We start from the raw sequence: 21,774 nt of genomic DNA, 5'->3' as shown, positions 1-21,774 counted from the left end.
TCTCTCCGCTCGCTCTTCATCCGCTCCCGCAGGCTCTCCAACTCCTCTCTTGATCTCTCCTCTTTCTCCCCTTTTATACAGCAGGAGGAGATCAGTTAACTGTGGGCAGGTGTGTGTGCCACGCACCTGAGTCAAATTGTGGCGGTGTCGCTCGCGGAAAGCCCCGCCTCTCTGCTCCGCCGCATCCTCCGCCCTCTTGCCGCCATCTTGGGCAGGGCAGCGTCTATAAGCCGCAGGGTTCAAAGCGTAGGAAAAATGTAGTGGCCTAGTCCAGAAATGACGGTAAACGCATTACTGTCTGAGCAACTAAGATACTGAATTGTGCACATTGAACTTACATTCTGTGCTCTCTCAGAACAGAGTGATCGATCGAAATTGACACAGAAGTGCTTTCTCGGTGCGTTCAAAAGCCGCCGAACAGAGTAGGATGCCACAACACCCACCAGAAAATAATAAATAACCATTACATACTTTATTTGTTATGCACTTTTCATTGAAATAAATTTGACAGGGCTACGGTACAAACTGATATTTAAACAATAACATATTAGTCATATAAACATCAAAAATACTAAGACGAGACACTATCAGTGAGGCATAAGAAATACAAAACATGCAAAAATAGTGGCTCTTCTAACAGTGTGTCTCTTTATTTTAGTTAAAAAAACACTTGGTTAAAAGTTTTCAATGTGTTTATTAGAAGTAGTAGTAAAGTTAGTAGTAGTTTTTGAGCACATTTAACAATACCGTGATAATAATGATAGCCGTGATAATTAACCTTTCCTATCCTTACAGTATTTGCCAATGTGTCAGTCATCTTTTTCTGGCTTGAATAAAATGTCCAAGGCAGCCAGTGTGTTTTATGTGTTTTATGTGGTTTTGAGCACTTGTGTTGAAAGGATTCTATTTTCCAACAGTCTAAGAGTCCTTCAATGCGTCGTGACTCGGTGAAAACAGAGGGGAATGTAACGATGTGTCACTTCATTTCTGTTAGTTTTTTGTGTTTTTGTATTTACTTCCGGTTCAGTGCTCTTATTTTGTTGTATTTCCTGTTTTTATTCACGGAGCACTATTTTTCTCTTTTCGTTGATTGGCAGCGGTTCACACCTGCTGTCAATCACACCAGTGTCTATTTATGTTTCACTCGAGCACTCCTCAGTGCTCGATGATAAATATTATGTTGAGAACGTTTATCTGCACGACTGCTTTATGTTTGCTTTTGTTATTTTCTTTTGTGTATTAAATTCATCTTACCTCCACGCAACTCTCCTGGATTCTTGCATACTCGGGGACACACAACTGCAGCCATGCGACATCCCAACAGTATCATCGAGCCAGAAGAAAGTGTCCTCGCGAGAATCCCTGTCGGCAATCCTCAGCCGACGTTCTGGACCGCACAATTCCTGGAGGACTTGAAGGCCAGGTTTGTGCGGTCCCAGCCAACAGATGCGGACCCTCTCCCCGCGGCAACGCCACCGGCTTCGGCTCTCCGACCGGCGCGTCCCCCGCCGCCATCTTTCCTCTCGGCTCGACGGCTGGCTACGGCTCTCCGACCAGCACGTCCGCCACTTCCTGCATGCCTCGCGGCTCCCGCGGCAACGCTACCGGCTACGGCTCACCGACCGGCGCGTCCTCCGCCGCCATCCTTCCTCTCGGCAACGCTGCCGGCTACGTCTCACCGACCGGCGCGCCCACCTCCTCCTTCACGTCTCGCGGCTCCTGCGGCTCCATCGCCGACTGCGGCTCTCCGACCGGCACGTCCGCCGCCGCCATCCTTCCCGTCGTCTGCTGAGCTGCTTCTCCCTGCTCCTACGCAGCTTCCAGCGGCTGCTCCCCGGCTGCTCTTTCTGCCAGCTCCCGCTCTCTTTTTTGGATCGCCGAGAGCTCCAGTGGAGCCCACAGTGAGGTCACTTTTGTCCTCCTGCTGGGACTCGGCGCGGGACGTGTCTTCGTCCCTCTTCCTGGCCTCCTCCCGCCCGTCCCTGGTTTTCGCACCGGGGGACTCCGACGAGCAGGCATGTCTTCCCGCAAGTGTGGACGGTTTCTGGCAGCCGCCTAGTGGAGGGGGGCCCACAATACACTGCGGTGCAGCCAGGCACACACCGCTGTCATCTTCGCAAGCGTCTCCTTCCACGGAGACATCTACGTGCCTGGCGGGTTTTCGCACAGCCCCAACGCCGGCTCCACGCCTAGCCCCTACGCCGGCTCCACGCCTAGCCCCTACGCCGGCTCCACGCCTAGCCCCTACGCCGGCTCCACGCCTAGCCCCTACGCCGGCTCCACGCCGAGCCCCAACGCCGGCTCCACGCCGAGCCCCAACGCCGGCTCCACGCCGAGCCCCAACGCCGGCTCCACGCCGAGCCCCAACGCCGCCAAGAGCAGCACCACGCCGGGCTTCGTCACCGCCGGCATCCGCTATTCCTCGGCCAGCATTTGCTGCTCCTCGCCCGGCGTCATCTGCCGCTTTCACGCCGCCGATGACATCTGCAACAATCACGCCTCCGATGACGCCTGCCGCTTCAACGCCGCCGATGACGTCTGCCGCTTTCACGCCGCCGATGACGTCCGCCGCTTTCACGCCGCCGATGACGTCCGCCGCTTTCACGCCGCCGATGACGTCCGCCGCTTTCACGCCGCCGATGACGTCCGCCGCTTTCACGCCGCCGATGACGTCCGCCGCTTTCACGCCGCCGATGACGTCCGCCGCTTTCACGCCGCCGATGACGTCCGCCGCTTTCACGCCGCCGATGACATCCGCCGCTTTCACGCCGCCGATGACATCTGCCATTTCCACGCCGTTGATGACGCCTGCGGTTTCCACGCCGCCGGTTACGTCTTCTGCTTCCCGGCCTGCTTCAGCGCGCCCGCTTCTACGTCGGCCGTGGATGTGGCCGTGCCCTGCGCACTCTCCTCTTTTTCGGCCAGTGATTTGGCCGTTCCCTGGCCGCCCGCCTCGCCAGTTCCAGCGGCGCTCTACGCGGCGCCGCCACCTGACTTTCCCTCGCTGGCTGCGGGGACACGAGGTTTGGCAACCCTCCACCAAATCCTCCCTCCACCCTCCCTTACATTTTGGACTTTTTTCCATTTTTTTTTCTTTCCCAGGGAACATCTGGTATCTGTTCCTTGAGGGGGAGGTCCTGTAACGATGTGTCACTTCATTTCTGTTAGTTTTTTGTGTTTTTGTATTTACTTCCGGTTCAGTGCTCTTATTTTGTTGTATTTCCTGTTTTTATTCACGGAGCACTATTTTTCTCTTTTCGTTGATTGGCAGCGGTTCACACCTGCTGTCAATCACACCAGTGTCTATTTATGTTTCACTCGAGCACTCCTCAGTGCTCGATGATAAATATTATGTTGAGAACGTTTATCTGCACGACTGCTTTATGTTTGCTTTTGTTATTTTCTTTTGTGTATTAAATTCATCTTACCTCCACGCAACTCTCCTGGATTCTTGCATACTCGGGGACACACAACTGCAGCCATGCGACATCCCAACAGGGAAGATACCATGAGAGAGAGACGCTCTGGGGAACATCTGTGGATTGTTTTATGGCTCGTTGTAATAAAGTGATTGTTGATCGACCACTCCCTCCTCGCCTCGTCAACCTTTTAACATTCGGGGTAAAAGCTATATTTTATCTGCACTTAGAACTATCCGAATCTGGGAGATTTGTGAATACAAAAATAAAAGCTCAAAACAGGAATTCCAAATTCAAAACTCCAATCTGTCACACGGAGCTTGACGCCAAAATAAAATGGAGAATTGCTACAGTGGAACCTTGACTTACGTACTTAATTGGTTCTTGAACAGGGTTTGTAAATCGGAAGGTTCGTAAAGTGAAGCAAATTTCTCCATAAGAAACAATCTAAATATGAATAATAGGTTCCAGCCTCGATAAAAGTCCATATTTTAGTCTATGTTGGTACACAAGCTGAACTGTCCTGTATGCCCTGCTCTGCCAACACACATAAGTCCCTTTGGTGCCCTCACAAACAATCAGAAATCCCAACCACTTAAGTTAACATCAGCAAAGGATGAGCTGACGAGAAAGGAGCAGACACAGGGGGCATGGAGGAGAGATAGTCTTTTCCGCCACTGTGATATAAGTCTGCTTTGGCGTCTTTTCCCAGAAAAGTCCGGTCTCATCACAATTAAAACTTGCTGTGTCACGACGCCTGCTTCGTCGATTCCTCCATACTTGTACTTGTCGAAAATAGTCTTTTTTTGTGTGTTTTTTTAACTCCACAATGATTCCCTCCCCCGTGTCCATGCTGGTCTGTTAAGTTTTGGACTTGAATTAGCAAAATGGAAGAAACTAGTCAACTTTGCCTGCAGGCCAGACACAAAATGAGTGCATGAATGAAGCATTAGTACACAGAGACATGGTTCTCACACGGAGGCATATTTGGCTCCTTTTAAAAGTTTGTGAATTGAGAAGTTCACAAATTTAGGGGTCTATAAATTGAGATTCCACTGTACTGCAGTTCTACATTTCTAAACAAAGTCTTCCTACTTTGTGCATAATGGAGTTTTGAGCTTATTAGGATGGAAGCACTGTATCCAAATCCATTTCCCACATGAATATGCTCGAAATAGTCCTGTCCAAACTAATGTGATCCAGCAGGCATGTTTGGACACTGGCAACGGTTTTAAAGCTCTTGATTTTGTTCCCGGCTCCCCACAGGGAACGCCACGGTGTTGTGGTGCACCTGCTCCACAAACGTCTTCAAGTCTGTGACCAATCGTTTCATCAAAAACCTGGCGTGCGCGGGCATCTGCGCCGGGTTGGCATGCATTCCCTTCGACGTGGCGCTGGGCTCCAGCCCTCGCTGCTGCTGGTGGCTTCACACGTTCCTGCTCTGCAAGGCCTTCAGGTTCCTCCAGAAGCTCTTCTGCTCCGTCACCGTGCTCAATTTCAGCGCCATTGCGCTAGACAGGTCAGTTCATGTGGGTTCCCCCCAAAAATTATGTAAGAAAAAAAGAAAAAAACAAATAAAAAAATTAATACTATATATATATATATATATATATCTATATATATATATATATATAGATATATATATATTATATTATATTATATTATATTATATTATATTATATTATTATATTATATATGGGCAGCACGGTCGTAGAGGGGTTAGTGCGTCTACCTCACAATACAAAGGTCCTGAGTAGTCTGGGGTTCAATCCCGGGCTCGGGATCCTTCTGTGTGGAGTTTGCATGTTCTCCCCGTGACTGCGTGGGTTCCCTCCGGGTACTCCGGCTTCCTCCCACTTCCAAAGACATGCACCTGGGGATAGGTTGATTGGCAACACTAAATTGGCCCTAGTGTGTGAATGTGAGTGTGAAATGATTGATTGATTGATACTTTTATGAGTAGATTGCACAGTACAGTACATATTCCGTACAATTGACCACTAAATGGTAACACCCGAATAAGTTTTTCAACTTGTTTAAGTCGGGGTCCACGTTAATCAATTCATGGTACAAATATATACTATCAGCATAATACAGTCATCACACAAGTTAATCATCATAGTATGTACATTGAATTATTTACATTATTTACAATCCAGGGGGTGGAATGAGGAGCTTTGGTTGATATCAGAACTTCCGTCATCAACAATTGCATCAACAGAGAAATGTGGACATTGAAACAGTGTAGGTCTTATTTAGTAGGATATGTACAGCCAGTAGAGAACATAGTGAGTTCAGATAGCATAAGAACAAGTACAGTATATACATTAGAAGTACATTTGATTATTTACATTAGGTTGTTTGTAATCCGGGGAGATGGGATGTGAATGGAGGAGGGTATTAGTAAAGTGTTGAAGTTGCCTGGAGGTGTTGTTTTAGAGCGGTTTTGAAGGAATATAGAGATGCACTTACTTTTACACCTGTTGGGAGTGCATTCCACATTGATGTGGCATAAAAAGAGAATGAGTTAAGACCTTTGTTAGATCGAAATCTGGGTTTAACGTGGTTTGTGGAGCTCCCCCTGGTGTTGTGGTTATGGCGGTCATTTACGTTAAGGAAGTAATTTGACATGTACTTCGGTATGAAGGAGGTGTAGCGGATTTTATAGACTAGGCTCAGTGCAAGTTGTTTTACTCTGTCCTCCACCCTGAGCCAGCCCACTTTGGAGAAGTGGGTTGGATTGAGGTGTGATCTGGGGTGGAGGTCTAAAAGTAACCGGATTAGTTTATTCTGGGATGTTTGGAGTCTAGATTTGAGGGGTTTTGGAGGTGCTGGGGTACCAGGAGGTGCAAGCGTAATCGAAGAAGGGTTGAATGAGAGTTCCCGCTAGAATCCTCAAGGTGCTTTTGTTGACCAGAGAGGAGATTCTGTAGAGGAATCTCGTTCTTTGGTTGACCTTTTTGATCACCTTGGTTGCCATTTTATCACAGGAAAGTTTAGAATGTTGTCCGTCTATCTGTGTTGGCCCTGTGACGAGGTGTCGACTTGTCCAGGGTGTACCCTGCCTTTTGCCCGAATGTAGCTGAGATAGGTTCCAGCGAACACCCCCACCCGCCCCGACCACCACCACCCCGCGACCCAAAAGGGACAATCGGTAGAAAATTAGATGAATGGACAATGGCTTCAAGGCAGAAGTGTATTAGAAAGGATCCGGTAACAAACATGTCTGTATCATTCAACTTACTGCGTCATGAGTTAGACCACACTTTGTGGCCACGATTATACTGATATCAATCCGATACGATATCAGCAAAAATCATTTTACATACTTGTATGATTTTGTAGTGTGTAATATTTTTTATTTTTTTAATTTTTTTATTATTATTATTTCTACTTCATTTTATTAAATCAACATAAAAAACAGAAGACACACTTAACCAGTGCACCAACCCAAAAAACTTCCCTCCCCCCACCCACACTCATCCACACAAAAGGGGCTGTCTCTTTCCGTTATTCAATCAATCAATCAATCAATGTTTACTTATATAGCCCTAAATCACTAGTGTCTCAAAGGGCTGCACAAACCACTACGACATCCTCGGTAGGCCCACATAAGGGCAAGGAAAACTCACACCCAGTGGGACGTCGGTGACGATGACTATGAGAACCTTGGAGAGGAGGAAAGCAATGGATGTCGAGCGGGTCTAACATGATACTGTGAAAGTTCAATCCATAATGGATCCAACACAGTCGCGAGAGTCCAGTCCAAAGCGGATCCAACACAGCAGCGAGAGTCCCGTTCACAGCGGAGCCAGCAGGAAACCATCCCAAGCGGAGGCGGATCAGCAGCGCAGAGATGTCCCCAGCCGATACACAGGCAAGCAGTACATGGCCACCGGATCGGACCGGACCACCTCCACAAGGGAGAGTGGGACATAGAAGAAAAAGAAAAGAAACGGCAGATCAACTGGTCTAAAAAGGGAGTCTATTTAAAGGCTAGAGTATACAAATGAGTTTTAAGGTGAGACCTAAATGCTTCTACTAAACTTCTATTAAACTTCTGGTTCCTACAATATAGAACAACACAGTCTGCAGGGGATACAGTCCTTGAAGTGTGGACTATTAGAAAACGGTTTGATCAAGTGAAATTACTCCGAGAACAATGGTCGATATGATAAAACACTGACCTAGGCAGACCTGTGCTGTCTTTAAATTGAAGTGGAGTGGTAATTGTTTTTGGCGACACCTAAAGGGCACAATGATTCATTAATGACCCAGTAGGTTTGTTGCTGAATACTTTGTAGTATGCTTGGATATTTTGTGCGCATAGTTAATATGCAACTATGATTATTTTGTACTTCTTTGTATTGACAAATGTGCTGTTTTAGACTGCAATATTGTGTGCAAATGTTTTTTTTCTTCCGTCTGTTCACCTCAAAACTGCAGGAAGGTAGAATAAATCGGGCCGCTATCCAAACAGTGCATGATTTATTCACATACCCCAGCTATCATGAGTGTGCCACGGTGGTTCTTGTGAGAGCATTTAAAGAGACAGTCCAGTGCTTCACCATGGATTTAGCTTCCAAAGACGAGGGGATGAGAGACAGTTTACATCTGGGGTCTAAAACTCACTTTACCTGGGGGCCACTGGATGCAGAGTTTGGGTGAGGCTGGGCCGCGAGAAAATATTTCTTAAAATTTTTTTTGCATGCTCCTCAGCATGTCTAGTGGTATAATGACGTTTCAAATTGTATCCCTTGTGCACCACAACTTTCTCTGTGCAAATAAGACATGTCGAGGTGCCCCTGTGCTCAACAAATAAATATTGCATCTCCTACTTTTCCTGGAATTGTCTTTGCTCATCACGAACCTTTCTCATCACTGCAGGCTTTATTGTGGAATATATGTGTATTTAGTTGACGCACCGAAAATAATGTTATTTCTGCAATGTGTGTCGTTGCGCTTTTCCTCCCTAAAGCAACACGACGGTCGGTGGATAAGAGTACCGGGGTAACGAGCGCAAAAAAGTGACGGCTCCCGGAGTGTTATCCGACGTCATATAGAAATATATGTAGTGTTCATCGTGTGAGGCCATGCAAATTAAACAATTGAAAAAACAAATAACGGTTTGAATTGGTCCAGGTTATCAGGGACTGTTATTACTGACGAACATCGCGGTGTGACTGCAGCCAGGCACGTAAGAAAACCATCGTCTCCATGGCAACGTCTCTGTGGTTTTCACTCATTTACCGCTTTTCCACTAACGCAGGGGTAGGCAACCCAAAACGTTGAAAGAGCCATTTTGGACCCAAATAACTAACTGCTGTCGAGCCCCATTCATATAAAACTTTAGATTAGATAGATAGTACTTTATTTATTCCGTCAGGAGAGTTCCTTCAGGAAAATTAAAATTTTCAGCACAATCCCATTCAAGTTTAGACAAACATTACAGGGAGACAGAACAGGATCGCTGACGGGTCTGCCGGCTTCCAGCGCCCCTTACAAAAAAGATGAGATACAGGTAAATAAGGAGGGGGGTGGGGAATGGGTGGGGGGGAGAAAAAAAAATAGAAGGTTAAAATAAAATAAAAAAATCGGTCTTAGCCTGGGCCCTTGAGAGGAGGTGCAGACTGAGGCCAAGGGAAAAAACAACAACTCATAGCCATAGTACACATCCCTCTTCCATGTGTGTAAGAGGGAAACATCAAACATCAAAGAACACAGAGGACATTAAAGACATTAAAGCAGCAGATACAACCAGACACTTCTACATACAGCAATGAATAAAAAGTAAAAGAAACATATCCACTGTGGTGGCCTCTGGGGTGTTCCAGGGCCATCGTTCGCTGGGGTGGAGGGAGCATGGCCAGAGACAGGAGCAGACCCAACAAAGCAACCAAGACAGCCGACTCCATTTTCGGCCTGTGTCCAGTCCGCATGGATGAGCGAGGATACGTCCAAGGTGACTGAGGTGTCCGACACCTGCTCACCCAGCCAAGACACCACGAAGCCTCTCCGTCCCAGCGCTCAGTGCTAGCTCCGCAGCCCTGTCCCCTCATCCGCACCTCCTCCAGTCCCTCCAAACTCTGCAGTCCTGTCCCCTCATCCGCACTTCCTCCAGTCTCTCCAAACTCTGCAGTCCTGTCCCCTCATCCGCATCTCTTCCAGTCCCTCCAAACCGACTCTGGTGTGGCAGACACCCAGCAGCTGGTCTCCATGGCCAAAAGGCTCCCGGGAGGCAGATCCAGAAGTCCACAAAAAAAAAAGCACCACAGAGGTCACGAAAGTGGCACCCCTTGTCACACAGTCCCAAAGGGTCCCGGACCAAAAGGCAAAAAAATATAATAAGACATGAAAACAAGAGGGAAACACAAAAGGATGACACAAGAGCACAGAGCTCCTGCCTACAGCAGCCACTACAGCAGCGCCATCTTGGAAAAAAAAAAAAACTTGCGGGGCACACTAACATTAAACTTTCATATTAAGGTAGGGGCCGCAAAATAACGTCTCGCGAGCCGCAATTGCCCCGTGGGCCGCGTGTCTGAGACCCGTGGTTTACATGTTTATGATCTGGGGTGCAGATATGGCCTAGGCTGCTTTTCCGTGTTTCATGTGTGAACATCACTTGTCTGTACTCTTTCCATGTGATGACTGTAAACACCGACTGTACATCAATCAAAGTTTATTGATATAGCCCTTAATCATGAGTGTCTCAAAGGGCTGTACAAGCCACATCAGGGCAAGAAAAAAACGTAACCCAATAAGATACAATGAGAAACCTTGGAGGGGACCGCACATGTGGAAACCCCATTCCCCTCTGGGCGACTGGTGCAATGGACGTGGAGTGGATCTAGTTAATATTGTGAGAGTCCAGTCCATAGTGGGGCCAGCAGGGGATCATCTTGATTGGAGACAATTCAGCAGCGCAGAGACGTCCCCAACTGATGCACAGATGAGTGGTCCACCCTGGGTCTCGACTTTGAACAGCTTGCAGCGCATCATCTGTGGTCACCTAACAACCTCTCCACGCAGGAGAGGGTGGGAAGAGCAGAAAAGAGACGGCAGATCAACTGGTCTAAAAGGGGAGTCTATTTAATGAAGGGGTCTCAGACATGCGGGCCGCAATTGGCGTTTTTTTTGCGGCCCCCACCTTAATATGAAAGTTTAATGTTAGCGCGGCCCGCAAGTTTTGTATGAATGGCGCTTGACAGCGTTGTTATTTGGGTCCAAAATGGATCTTTCAACGTTCTGGGTTGCCTAGCCCTGCATTAGTGGAAAAGCGGCAAGTGAGTGAAACCGACAGAGACGTTGCCATGGAGACGAGGGTTTTCTTACGTGCCTGGCTGCAGTCACACTGCAACACCTGTCCGTCAGTTATAACAGTCCCCGATAACCTGGACCAATTCAAACCGTTATTTGTTTTTTTTATTGTTTAATTTGCATTGCCTCACACGATGAACACTAATTATATTTCTATATGCTGCCGGATAACACTCCGGGAGCCGTCACTTTTTTGCGCTCGCTATCCCGGTACTTTCCCGGCTATTATCCGCCGACTGCCGTGTTGCTGTAGGGAGGAAAAGCGGAACGACACACATTGCGGAAATAACGTTATTCTACGTGCGTTGGCTAAATACAAATATATTCCACAACCTCAAACATGTCTTTTTCAAAGCCTTCAGTGAAGAAAAAAGGTTCGTGATGAGCAAAGACATCCATCCATTTTCTACAGTTTGTCCCTTTTGGCTCCAGTTTGTCCCTTTTTCGCGGGGGGTGCTGGAGCCTATCTCAGTTGCAATTGGGCGGAAGGCGGGGTACACCCTGGACAATCAGCCATCTCATTGCAGGGCCAACACAGATATATAGACAACATTCACAATCACATTCACACACTAGGGCCAATTTAACATGGACCCTAACTTAAACAAGTTGAAAAACTTATTCGGGTGTTACCATTTAGTGGTCAATTGTACGGAATATGTACGGAACTGTGCGATCTACTAATAAAAGTTTCAATCAATCAATCAATCAAAAATTTTGTGTTGCCAATCAACCTATCCCCAGGTGCAGGTCTCAACAACATTATGATTTATACATGTACTTGTTTTATTCTTAAACAATGAAAACCGTCTGAAGTTGTCTTTATTTTTAAGTTATCATGCCGTGATTTTACCAGTCTGGCCAAATAGGGGGTGTATTTTTCTCCATGTTGTCCCCGATCTAAAATACAATTCCAGGAAAAGTGGGAGGTGCAATATTTCTTTGTTGAGCACAGGTGAACCCCGACGTGTCTTATTTGCACAGAGAAAGTTGCGGTGCACAGGGGATACAATTTGAAACGTCATTATACAACTAGACATGCAGAGGAGTATGCAACGTTTTTTTTTAAGAAATCTTTACTTGCGGCCCAGCCTCACCCAGACTCTGCGTCCAGTGGCCCCCAGGTGAATTGAGTTTGAGACCCCTGATTTGAAGGTATTTGTCAAAGTCCTGTGCTACTTAGACATTATTTACTCATTCACAATCGCCTCTTTTCCACAAAGATGTCAAGGAGTGTTTGGAATTTTGTAGAGATGTCTGATAATGGCTCTTTGCCGATATTCCGATATTGTCCAACTCTTAATTACCGATTCCGATATCAACCGATACCGATATATACAGTCTTGGAATTAACACATTATTATGCCTAATTTTGTTGTGATGCCCCGCTGGATGCATTAAACATTGTAAAAAGGTTTTCCAAAATAAATCAACTCAAGTTATGGAAAAAAAAAAGGCCAACATGGCACTGCCATATTTATTATTGAAGTCACAAAGTGCATCATTTTTTTTAACAGGCCTCAAAACAGCAGCTTGGAATTTGGGACATGCTCTCCCTGAGAGAGCATGAGGAGGTTGAGGTGGGCGGGGGGTGTATATTGTAGCGTCCCGGTAAGAGTTAGTGCGGCAAGGGGTTCTGGGTATGTTGTGTTACGGTGCGGATGTTCTCCCGAAATGTGTTTGTCATTCTTATTTGGTGTGGGTTCACAGTGTGGCGCATATTTCTAACAGTGTTAAAGTTGTTTATACGGCCACCCTCATTGTGACCTGTATGGCTGTCGACCAAGTATGCTTTGCATTCACTTGTGTGTGGGTGTGATAAGCCGTAGATATTATGTGACTGGGCCGGCACGCAAAGGCAGTGCCTTTAAGATTTATTGGTGCTCTGTATTTCTCCCTACGTCCGTGTACACAGCGGCGTTTTTAAAAGTTATACATTTTACATATATTACATTTTAAAGCATTTCTTGGCCGATATTATCGGACATCCCTTGTATTTTCGTGCAGCACGTGTGAAAAATTCAGGCTCATCGATCAACGATATCAATAATGACAATCAAACAAACAAGAAACACTGCAACACAACACCTTGTTGCACAAACCTTTGGCTTTTACAACGGCTTGGAGTCTCTGAGGCATGAACTTAACGACTTAACGAGTGACAAATAGAACTCTTTATTAATCGTGCTCCAACTGTCTCTAATTGATGTTGTCCGTTCAGCTTTGCAAGTTGGAGTCTTGTCATGGAACATTTTCTTCCAGGCCATGAGATTGACCTTATGTACCTTTCTTCAAGGAAACTTTTCACCGTTTTCACACTTTTTGTAAGATGCATTATCATCTTGAAAATAATTTCATCATCGTTTTTGATTATTGGAAAAAGAAAAGTGTCCAAAATGGTAAAATAAACTTGTGAATTTATTGAAGATGCCATGGCAGCCATCTCCCCGGTGGCATTACCTGCCGTGCAGCCCCAGATCGTCAATGACTGTGGAAATGTGCATGTTTTCTTCAAGCGGTCGTCTTCATAAATCTCATTGGAACGACACCGAACAAACGTTCCAATGCATATTTGCGATTCATCCCTGAATATGACTTTCATCCAATAATCCTTAGTCCATTATTCCTTTTCCTTAGCCCATTGGAACCCTATGCAATGTTGTTATTCTTAAAGCCAGACCTGTGTGTTTTTTTCCATTCCTGACGGTTTCGATTTCTACGTTTGCTTTCCTCAGAGGTTTTCATATGACCTAATGAACCTCTTTGGATTCCCAAGGAACCTTCTTTTTCCTCTTTTTAGGTTTTAATGATGGCTTTCGTTTAGTTTTTCTGTATTTAAATCAATTCTCTTTAGGCGCTTTCTTACACGTCGGTCACAGACGGTGACTCCAGTTTCTGTCCATTTGTTCTTTAATTTTTTGGTTTTTCATGTTCTGTTTTCAAGACATCCATCCATCCATCCATTTTCTACCGCTTGTCCCTTTTGGGGTCACGGGGAGTTGCTGGAGCCTTTCCCAGCTGCATTCGGGCGGAAGGCGGGTACACCCTGGACAAGTCGCCACATCATCACAGGGCTAACACAGATAGACAGACAACATTCACACTCACATTCACACACTAGGGCCAATTTAGTGTTGCCAATCAACCTATCCCCAGGTGCATGTCTTTGGAGGTGGGAGGAAGCCGGAGTACCCGGAGGGAACCCACGCAGTCACGGGGAGAACATGCAAACTCCACACAGAAAGATCCCGAGCCTGGATTTGAACCCAGGACTGCAGGAACTTCGTATTGTGAGGCAGACGCACTAACCCCTCTGCCACCGTGAAGCCCTAAAATCCCATGTTTATTATAAATACAGTTAAAAAAAAAAAGAAAAGAAAAAAAAGTCTGGCTTCCGCTGGAGAGACATGTGTCTGCTAGCTTGAGCGCCCCCACTTCTCCCAGTGTGGCGAGTCAGAGTACTGCTGAGGCATTGAACTGCAACTTGACAATATATCGCCCCCTACCTTGAGGCACAGGTACTTGCTGCCTCAAGACCTGCCTTTTCCACGTGGCAACATTCATGCGCCCCCTCGCACGCACATGCCCAATACACACTGTGTGTAGCCGTGGAGGCCTCACTTCTCATCTGCTGCATTGTTTTGATCAGGAAACATGGAAATTCCGCGATTTTGACCATGAAAATGATCAAAATATACAGCAACCACACCAAAAGCATAAACCAAAAGAGATATATTAAAACTTATTTTATTTTATTACTTCGTTTTGGAACATCTCATGGTTAAGCCACCTGGTGGCAGGTGAGGCACGTCACTGGTACGGTATATGTACTGTATTATGCAATCTACTACTAAAAGTTTCAATCAATCAATCAAACGCTTTGAAAAGTGAAAATGTACAGGGTGATTCCATTACTTGTTCCTCACAATTGAGTGATTCCATATGTTTTCACTCTAAAGTTGCAATTTGAGATGACTATAGTTTTTTGTCTTTCTCTAGATCAGGGGTGCCCATTACGTCGATCTCGGAGGGTGTGTCAGTCCATCTCAAGCCAGGCATTAAAAAATATACATAAAAATGAGCAATCATCAATCATACCAAGACTTCACTTTCGTCAGTTGTTTGACATTCTCGGCACCCGAGGATCTTGTGAGATGACGCTGGCTGCTGCGAGCTCATATTTAAGAAAACAATCACTAACAGGGCGGACGCAGAGAAACACATTTTATTTCTAGAGACTCTATCAAAACTATAAAGACCGACTGCACAGTTCCTCTCTTCACCATAAAAGACCTGTTTCATCCTGCCTGTGCTAACAAAATAAGAGTCTCAGAAAGCTAGCGTGCTCAAGCTAGCAAGCTACGGAGTTTGATGCCAATGTATTTCTCCCCCGCCCTCAGCGACCGCTTTCTCACTTGCTTGCCCACCCGCACACTCACTGACGTCACTCACCTGCTGCCAGACATTAAAGGGCCACACACATATGCTACTCTCATAACAAAGTGTTTAAAAACGAGTATGCAAGTTGGACAAATGAGATGCCAAATCCAACCACTTTCATGTGGTATTGGACAGAAAGGAGGACTTTTTTTTTCCTCCATTTGAAAATGCGGACGTTATCAGCACCACTGTCTAATTCCAATGAATGCAAGTCATCAGAATCAAATACATCAACTTATATTCTTGTCTTCATGAAAGAAAGGAATTTATGTGTGTTAAACATGCTTGTATTATCATTAAACACCATTAACTTGTTAACAAAAATGTCTCTTTCATAAATAAATAAATATAAATTATAAATAGGAATGAGGTAGATCTCCTCGACTTGGTCAATTGAAAAGTAGCTCACCTGCAGAAAAAGTGTGAGCGCCCCTGCTCTAGATCCCTTTTGTTCATACTAACGAGAGGTAGCGTAGGTGTAATAAAAGTATGCTGGTGATTCAAGAGATTGTCCGTTGTGTCTGCAGATACTGCTCCGTCCTGTACCCGCTAGAGAGGAAGATCTCGGATGCGAGAGCCAGAGATGTGGTCATCTATATTTGGCTGCACGGCGTGGTGGCGAGCCTCCCTGTGTTTGTGGTCGCCAACGTGACGGACTTGTACGTGGCATCGTCCTGCGCGGAAGACCACGCCGGCTCCCCGGGACGCGCGGCGTACGTGTACATCTACAACGTCACCACCGTCATCCTCCCGCTGGCGCTGGTCTTCTTCTTCATGCTGCTCATCCGCCGAGCGCTCAGTGCCAGCCAGAAGAAGAAGGTGATCATCGCGGCCTTGCGGACGCCGCAGAACAGTATCTCCATCCCGTACGTGTCGCGGCGAGAAGCGGAGTTGCACACCAGTCTCCTGGCGGTAGTGCTGGCCTTCTTCGCCTGCAGCACCCCCTATGGGGCGTTGGTAGTCTATCGCACCCTTTTGGTGGACCCCAAAGAGCTGCCTGTGTTCTTGTATCTCACAGCCTTGTGGCTACCGAAGGTGTCCTTGCTCACCAACCCTCTTTTATTCCTGACTGTTAACCGCTCGGCACGCCACAGCTGCCTGGAGCTGCTCTCCCGGGTCCACAAACGCTACAGCCGGCGTAACGCGATCAGCACGGGGGGTCTGGCCTCTATCGGGGCGGAGGTTGCGATAGGAGAACCCGTAGGACTGGAGACAACAGGTCGCTCCGGAAGCCAACTTCTGGAGATGTTCAACATCGGCCAGCAGCAGATTTTTAGACCCTCTGAGGAGGAGGAGGATGCAGCAAATGAAGGACTAGAAGGACCCAAAGAGGACCACAAGAACGGGTCAAGGCTCCAAGGACTCATAACGCAAGTGATCACCAAAAACGATCTGTTGCAGGGACACAGAGGCGGCCTTGCCAACGAGGGCCCGCCTGCAACCACGGCGTTGCGCTCCTCTCCGGCCCACGGGTGCGCTTATACGTCGTCGTCGCAGGTGGCGCCGGCTTCGCTTCCGGAGACGGAAGACCCCACGCAGTTTGGGTTCGGACCCTTCGAGCTGCCGCCTCAGTGGTTACCTGAGACCAGGAACAGCAAGAAGAGGCTCCTGCCTCCTTTGGGGAACACCCCTGAGGAGCTGATCCAGACCAAGCTGCCCAGACCGCGGCCCGAGCGTCGGATCAGCAGGAATAACAAAGTCAGTACTATTTCTGCCGTGGACCCGTGAGCGGACTGTAGTGGACTCTGGACTCATCACATGGAGGCCATGTCGTTGATGGAGCTAAGACCTTTGGTCCCACCAAACCTGTTTACATGTTGACTGCATCTCAGCCAGGAGATCAGGGCCTTGGCAACATGTCAAGCGTGATCCCCCTTGGCTAGCAGCTTTGTTTTTCAAATCTGCTAGGCTAACTTTAGTTTTGGTTTAACGAGTGCCATCAAACCATTGTCTTAAATCAGATTAATCACACTTTTGAGTTTTGATTAATCATGATTAATCAGCCAATTACTGGCTTTCTGTGACGAGTTGGTCGGATGGTGATGCGGGTTTCGTTCTCCCAAGGATGCAGACAGGCTTTGGACACAGCGTCCAGGTAGGAAGTTAAATAAAACGGACTTAGACGAAACCAAAAGAGCTAGCATGGAAGCTAGGAAACACTAAAGGGCCTTAGCATGGAAGCTAGGATAAACAGAACCGAGAACAAACGTTGTCACTTGTTGCGTATGGCAAATTAGGAAGCAAGACTGAATGAACGGAGAAGGCAGGCTTAAATAAAGACAGCAATCACAAGACAGGTGCACGTTCTGAACAGGCGGCAGGTGGAAATAATGAGTAACCATGGAAACCAAACTGAGAGGTGCACAAACAAAAGCCGAAGGAGTCCAAAACTAACAGAAAACACAAAAAGACTAAAAAATCTTAATCAAAATATGATCCGGGCAGCGGATCATAACACTTTCATAATTAAAATGAAGTATAAAAAAGGCACAAATATTTGGACGAAAATTGTATTTTATCGTCAGAATCTCATGCACAAACATTTTTAAATGCACGTCATTTATTTTGATTAATCGTGACTAATCAGTCAGTTACTGTATTGCATAATTTAAATTAACTATATAAAAAAAAGACACACATTTGGGAAAAAAAGCAATTTTATCATCAGAATGAACTTAAGTGAATTATATTTATATAGCGCTTTTCTCTAGTGACTCAACCATTTTTAGATGCACATAATTTATTTGATTAATCATAATTAATTACAGTCAATTACTGGCTTTCATAATTTAGATTAACTATAACATAACTCTAATATTTGGCCAGAAATGAAATTTTACCGTCAGAATGTCACGCACAAACATTTTCAAATTCACGTTATTTGTTTTGATTAATCGTGATTAAACACAGCCAATTACTGTATTGCATTATTTAGATTAACTATAAAAAAAAGACACATTTGGACTGAAATGCAGTTTTATCATCAGAATGTCATACATAAACATTTTTAAATGCACATCATTTATGTTGATAAATCTTGATTAATCAGTCAATTTCTGTTTTGCATAATTTAAATTAACTTTAAAAAAAGACACACATTTGGAGGGAAATGCAATTTTATCATCAGAATGTCGTACATAAACATTTTTAAATGCACATCATTTTCTGATTAATCGTGATTAATTACAGTCAATTACTGGCTTGCATAATATAATTTAACGATAACATAACTAAGATATTTGGCCAGAAATGTAATTTTACCATCAGAATGTCATGCACAAACACCTTTAAATGCACATCATTTATTTTGATTAATCGTGATTAAACACAGTCAATTACTGGCTTGCATAATTTAAATTAACTTTAAAATAACTAAAATTTTTGGCCAGAAATGCAATTTTATCATCAGAAAGTCATACACAAACATTTTTAAATGCAGGTCATTTATTTTGATTAATCTTGATTAATCACAGTCAAATAATTTTAATTAACTATAAAAAAAGACAAAAATATTTGGACAAAAATGCAATTTTATTGTCAGAATGTCATACACAAACATTTTTTAGATGCACGTCATTTATTTTCAATAATCACGATTAATATCAATTACTGTATTGCATATTTTAAATTAACTATAAAAAGGACACGTTTGGACAGAAATTAAATTTTATTGTCAGAATGTCATACACAAACATTTTTTAAATAAAAAAAAAAAATGTAATACTTGAATGTATTTTGTGAAAAACTTGTCAACAGTGTTACCTAAAATACAATTTGCAATTGATATCATAAAACTAACGGCGAAATCATGTATAAACGAAGATGAATTGCGTCATGTTTAACATAGTTATGTTTAAGGGAGGGCTGTCACAAACAGCGGTTTTAAATCAGATTAATCGCATTTTTGAATGTTGATTATTCGTGATTAATTACAGTAAAATAATTGCTTGCGTAGTTGAAATTAACTTTAAAAAGGACATCTAAAATCCAACCAGCGATTATTACAATAAAATTATCGCCTGAACCATGTATAAACCCAGATTAAAAATGCCGCTAAACGATTGTTTTAAATCAGAATAATCATATTTTCAAAATGTTGATTAATCATGATTAATCACAGTAAATGACCTTCTTGCACAGTTGAAATTAACTAAAAAAAAACATATTTTGACACACATACACATTTTATTGTCAAATTGTCATATAGGAACATTTTTAAATGTGTTTCCTAAATGCACATTTATTTTCTAAAAACTTGTCAACAGTTTTATCTAAAATCCTGTCAGCGATTATTACAATAAAACGAAACGAAGATTAATCGTGTTATGTTTAAGATAGTTATGTTTAAAGCAATGCTGTCAAATGATTGTTTAAAATCAGATTAATCAAAACATTTTTTTAGTTTTGATTAATCATGATTAATCCCATTAAACGACTGTCTTGCATAGTTGAAATCAACTTTAAAAAAAAGACACACATTTTCACACAAATGCACATTTTATTGTCAAATTGTCATACAGGATCATTTTTAAATGTGTTTCTTAAATTCACATTTATTTTCTCAAACCTCGCCAAGAGTTTTATCTAAAATCTTGTCGGCGATTATTACAATAAATTTAAACCAAGATTAATCGTTATGTTTAACGTAGTTAAGTTTAAAGCAATGCTGTCAAATGATTCATGTTTAAAATCAGATTGATACATTTTTATTTTTTATTTTGTTTAAACATGATTAATCACATTAAACAAATTTCTTGCATAACTGAAATTAATTTAAAAAAGGACACATGATTTTCACACAAATGCACATTTTATTGTCAAATTGTCATACAAGGAACATTTTTAAATGTGTTTCTTAAATGCACTTTTATTTTCTCAACAGTTTTGTCTAAAATCCCGTCAGCGATTATTACAATCAATTTGAACCAAGATTAATCATGTTATTTTCAACATAGTTATGTTTAAAGCAATGCGGTCAAATGATTTTTTTAAAAATCAGAATAATCACATTTGTAAAATTTGGATTAATCATGATTAATCACAGTAAATAACTTTCTTGAATAGTTGAAATTAACTTTATTAAGACATATATTTTAACTTTAATGCAAATGTTATTGTCAAATTGTCATACAGGCACAATTTCAAATGTGTTTTTTGAATGCACATTTAGCTTGATCTAAAATCCCATTAGCGATTATTACAATAAAAGTATGGCCTGAATCATTTATAAAACCCAGATGAACAATGCTGCCAAATGATTGTTTTAAATCAGATTAATCACATTTAAAAAAAAAATGGATTAATCCTGATTAACCACACTAAATGACTTTCTTGCGTAGTTAAAATTAACTTAAAAAAAAAACATATTTTGATACATGCACATTTTATTGTCAAATTGTCATACATTTTTAAAATGTGTTACTTGAATGCACGTCATTTATTATGATTAATCATGATTATTCCAAATTTAGAGGTGTGATTAATCTAAATCGACACTTGCACAAATTTAGTGGTTTATTTCGGGGAAAAAAAAAATGCAACTTTTTTATTCTTCACTAATTTACCTTTAAAACATGTGGAAAGCAGCACTGTAGTTCGTGAAATGCACTTGAAAACATTTTGTGGTGCTTATTATTACGCCGTGCTCAGCAATTCAATACAATCAAAGTGTACAAAAAACCCAGTCACTGTGATGGATAATGTAAGATATTTGTAATTTCACCATTTTGATAATAGCGAGACAGTTGAACAAAACATTTTTTTAAATGACTGCTGTTATAATGTGTCACTGTTTCCTATTTCTTGTCATGTTGTACCTATTGTCCATACAAGGATGCTTATGTACATTATGGAAATACAGATAAAGGAAATGGCAAATTCCGGTTCTGTCGAGTCAATTGAAGGGAATTTTTGTAGTAACCAATCTATCCTTGTTACTATTGCTTGTGTCTCCATAGCAACGTCTCAACTTGAATCCGTGGCTGATCAACACTTCAAATATTTATCAGGCCGTAATCCTCCCCACCTCCCCTGCAGGGTTTCCCACAAGCCCTTTGCTATGCCCACAAAGTACCTGCATAACGTCCCGCTCGGGCTGCATGCTGTTATCAGATCTTTCTCTCCTGATTGAACAGTATCCATTGGTGCCACTAACGTGTCAAGAAGAAGGCAAAAGTAAAGGTTTCGTGAACATTAAAGCAGGTGTGTCTAAACTACGGCTCGCGGGCCATGTACGGCCCGCCAACCATTTCAATTTGACCCATGAGTTCAACAAAGCATCGGAGTGCTTTCAAATTAATCTTAAATACCCGGCGGTTCCTGAATGCTACATGTTTGCTGCCATTTTGTGGTCAACATGAGTAATTCCGATCAATGACCCATGACAATATATATATGACACAATCCAAACAACCTTACCTAGTCATGGTGCGAAAAAACCTCAATACAACTAACATAAAGGTCAACACACATGGTCACACAACACAACCTGCTCACTTAACTTTGTGGATATTAGGAAAAAAAGTTCAAACACCGTAAACAAATTCAAAACTACACCCATTTAAATCCAGTAGAGTGCATGATGGGAAAATTTAAA

At 43.4% G+C, this 21,774-nt stretch overlaps 1 protein-coding gene across 1 annotated transcript in view; it reads left to right on the top strand.

The window, feature by feature from the left end:
• gpr176 (G protein-coupled receptor 176) overlaps nucleotides 1-21,237 on the top strand; it is a 40,120-nt gene extending 18,883 nt beyond the window's left edge. The window contains exons 2-3 of the mRNA XM_061886194.1: nucleotides 4,686-4,938; nucleotides 15,707-21,237. Coding sequence (XP_061742178.1) covers nucleotides 4,686-4,938; nucleotides 15,707-16,907 — 1,454 coding nt within the window. The 3' untranslated portion in view covers nucleotides 16,908-21,237. The remainder of the gene's footprint in view (nucleotides 1-4,685; nucleotides 4,939-15,706) is intronic.
• Nucleotides 21,238-21,774: the final 537 nt, after the last annotated feature.

This window comes from Nerophis ophidion, linkage group LG24, assembly GCF_033978795.1.
Source record: "Nerophis ophidion isolate RoL-2023_Sa linkage group LG24, RoL_Noph_v1.0, whole genome shotgun sequence".
NCBI classification, from domain to species: domain Eukaryota; kingdom Metazoa; phylum Chordata; class Actinopteri; order Syngnathiformes; family Syngnathidae; genus Nerophis; species Nerophis ophidion.
Note: the sequence above shows the minus strand (reverse complement) of the source record. Positions and strands in the feature narration are given on the sequence as shown.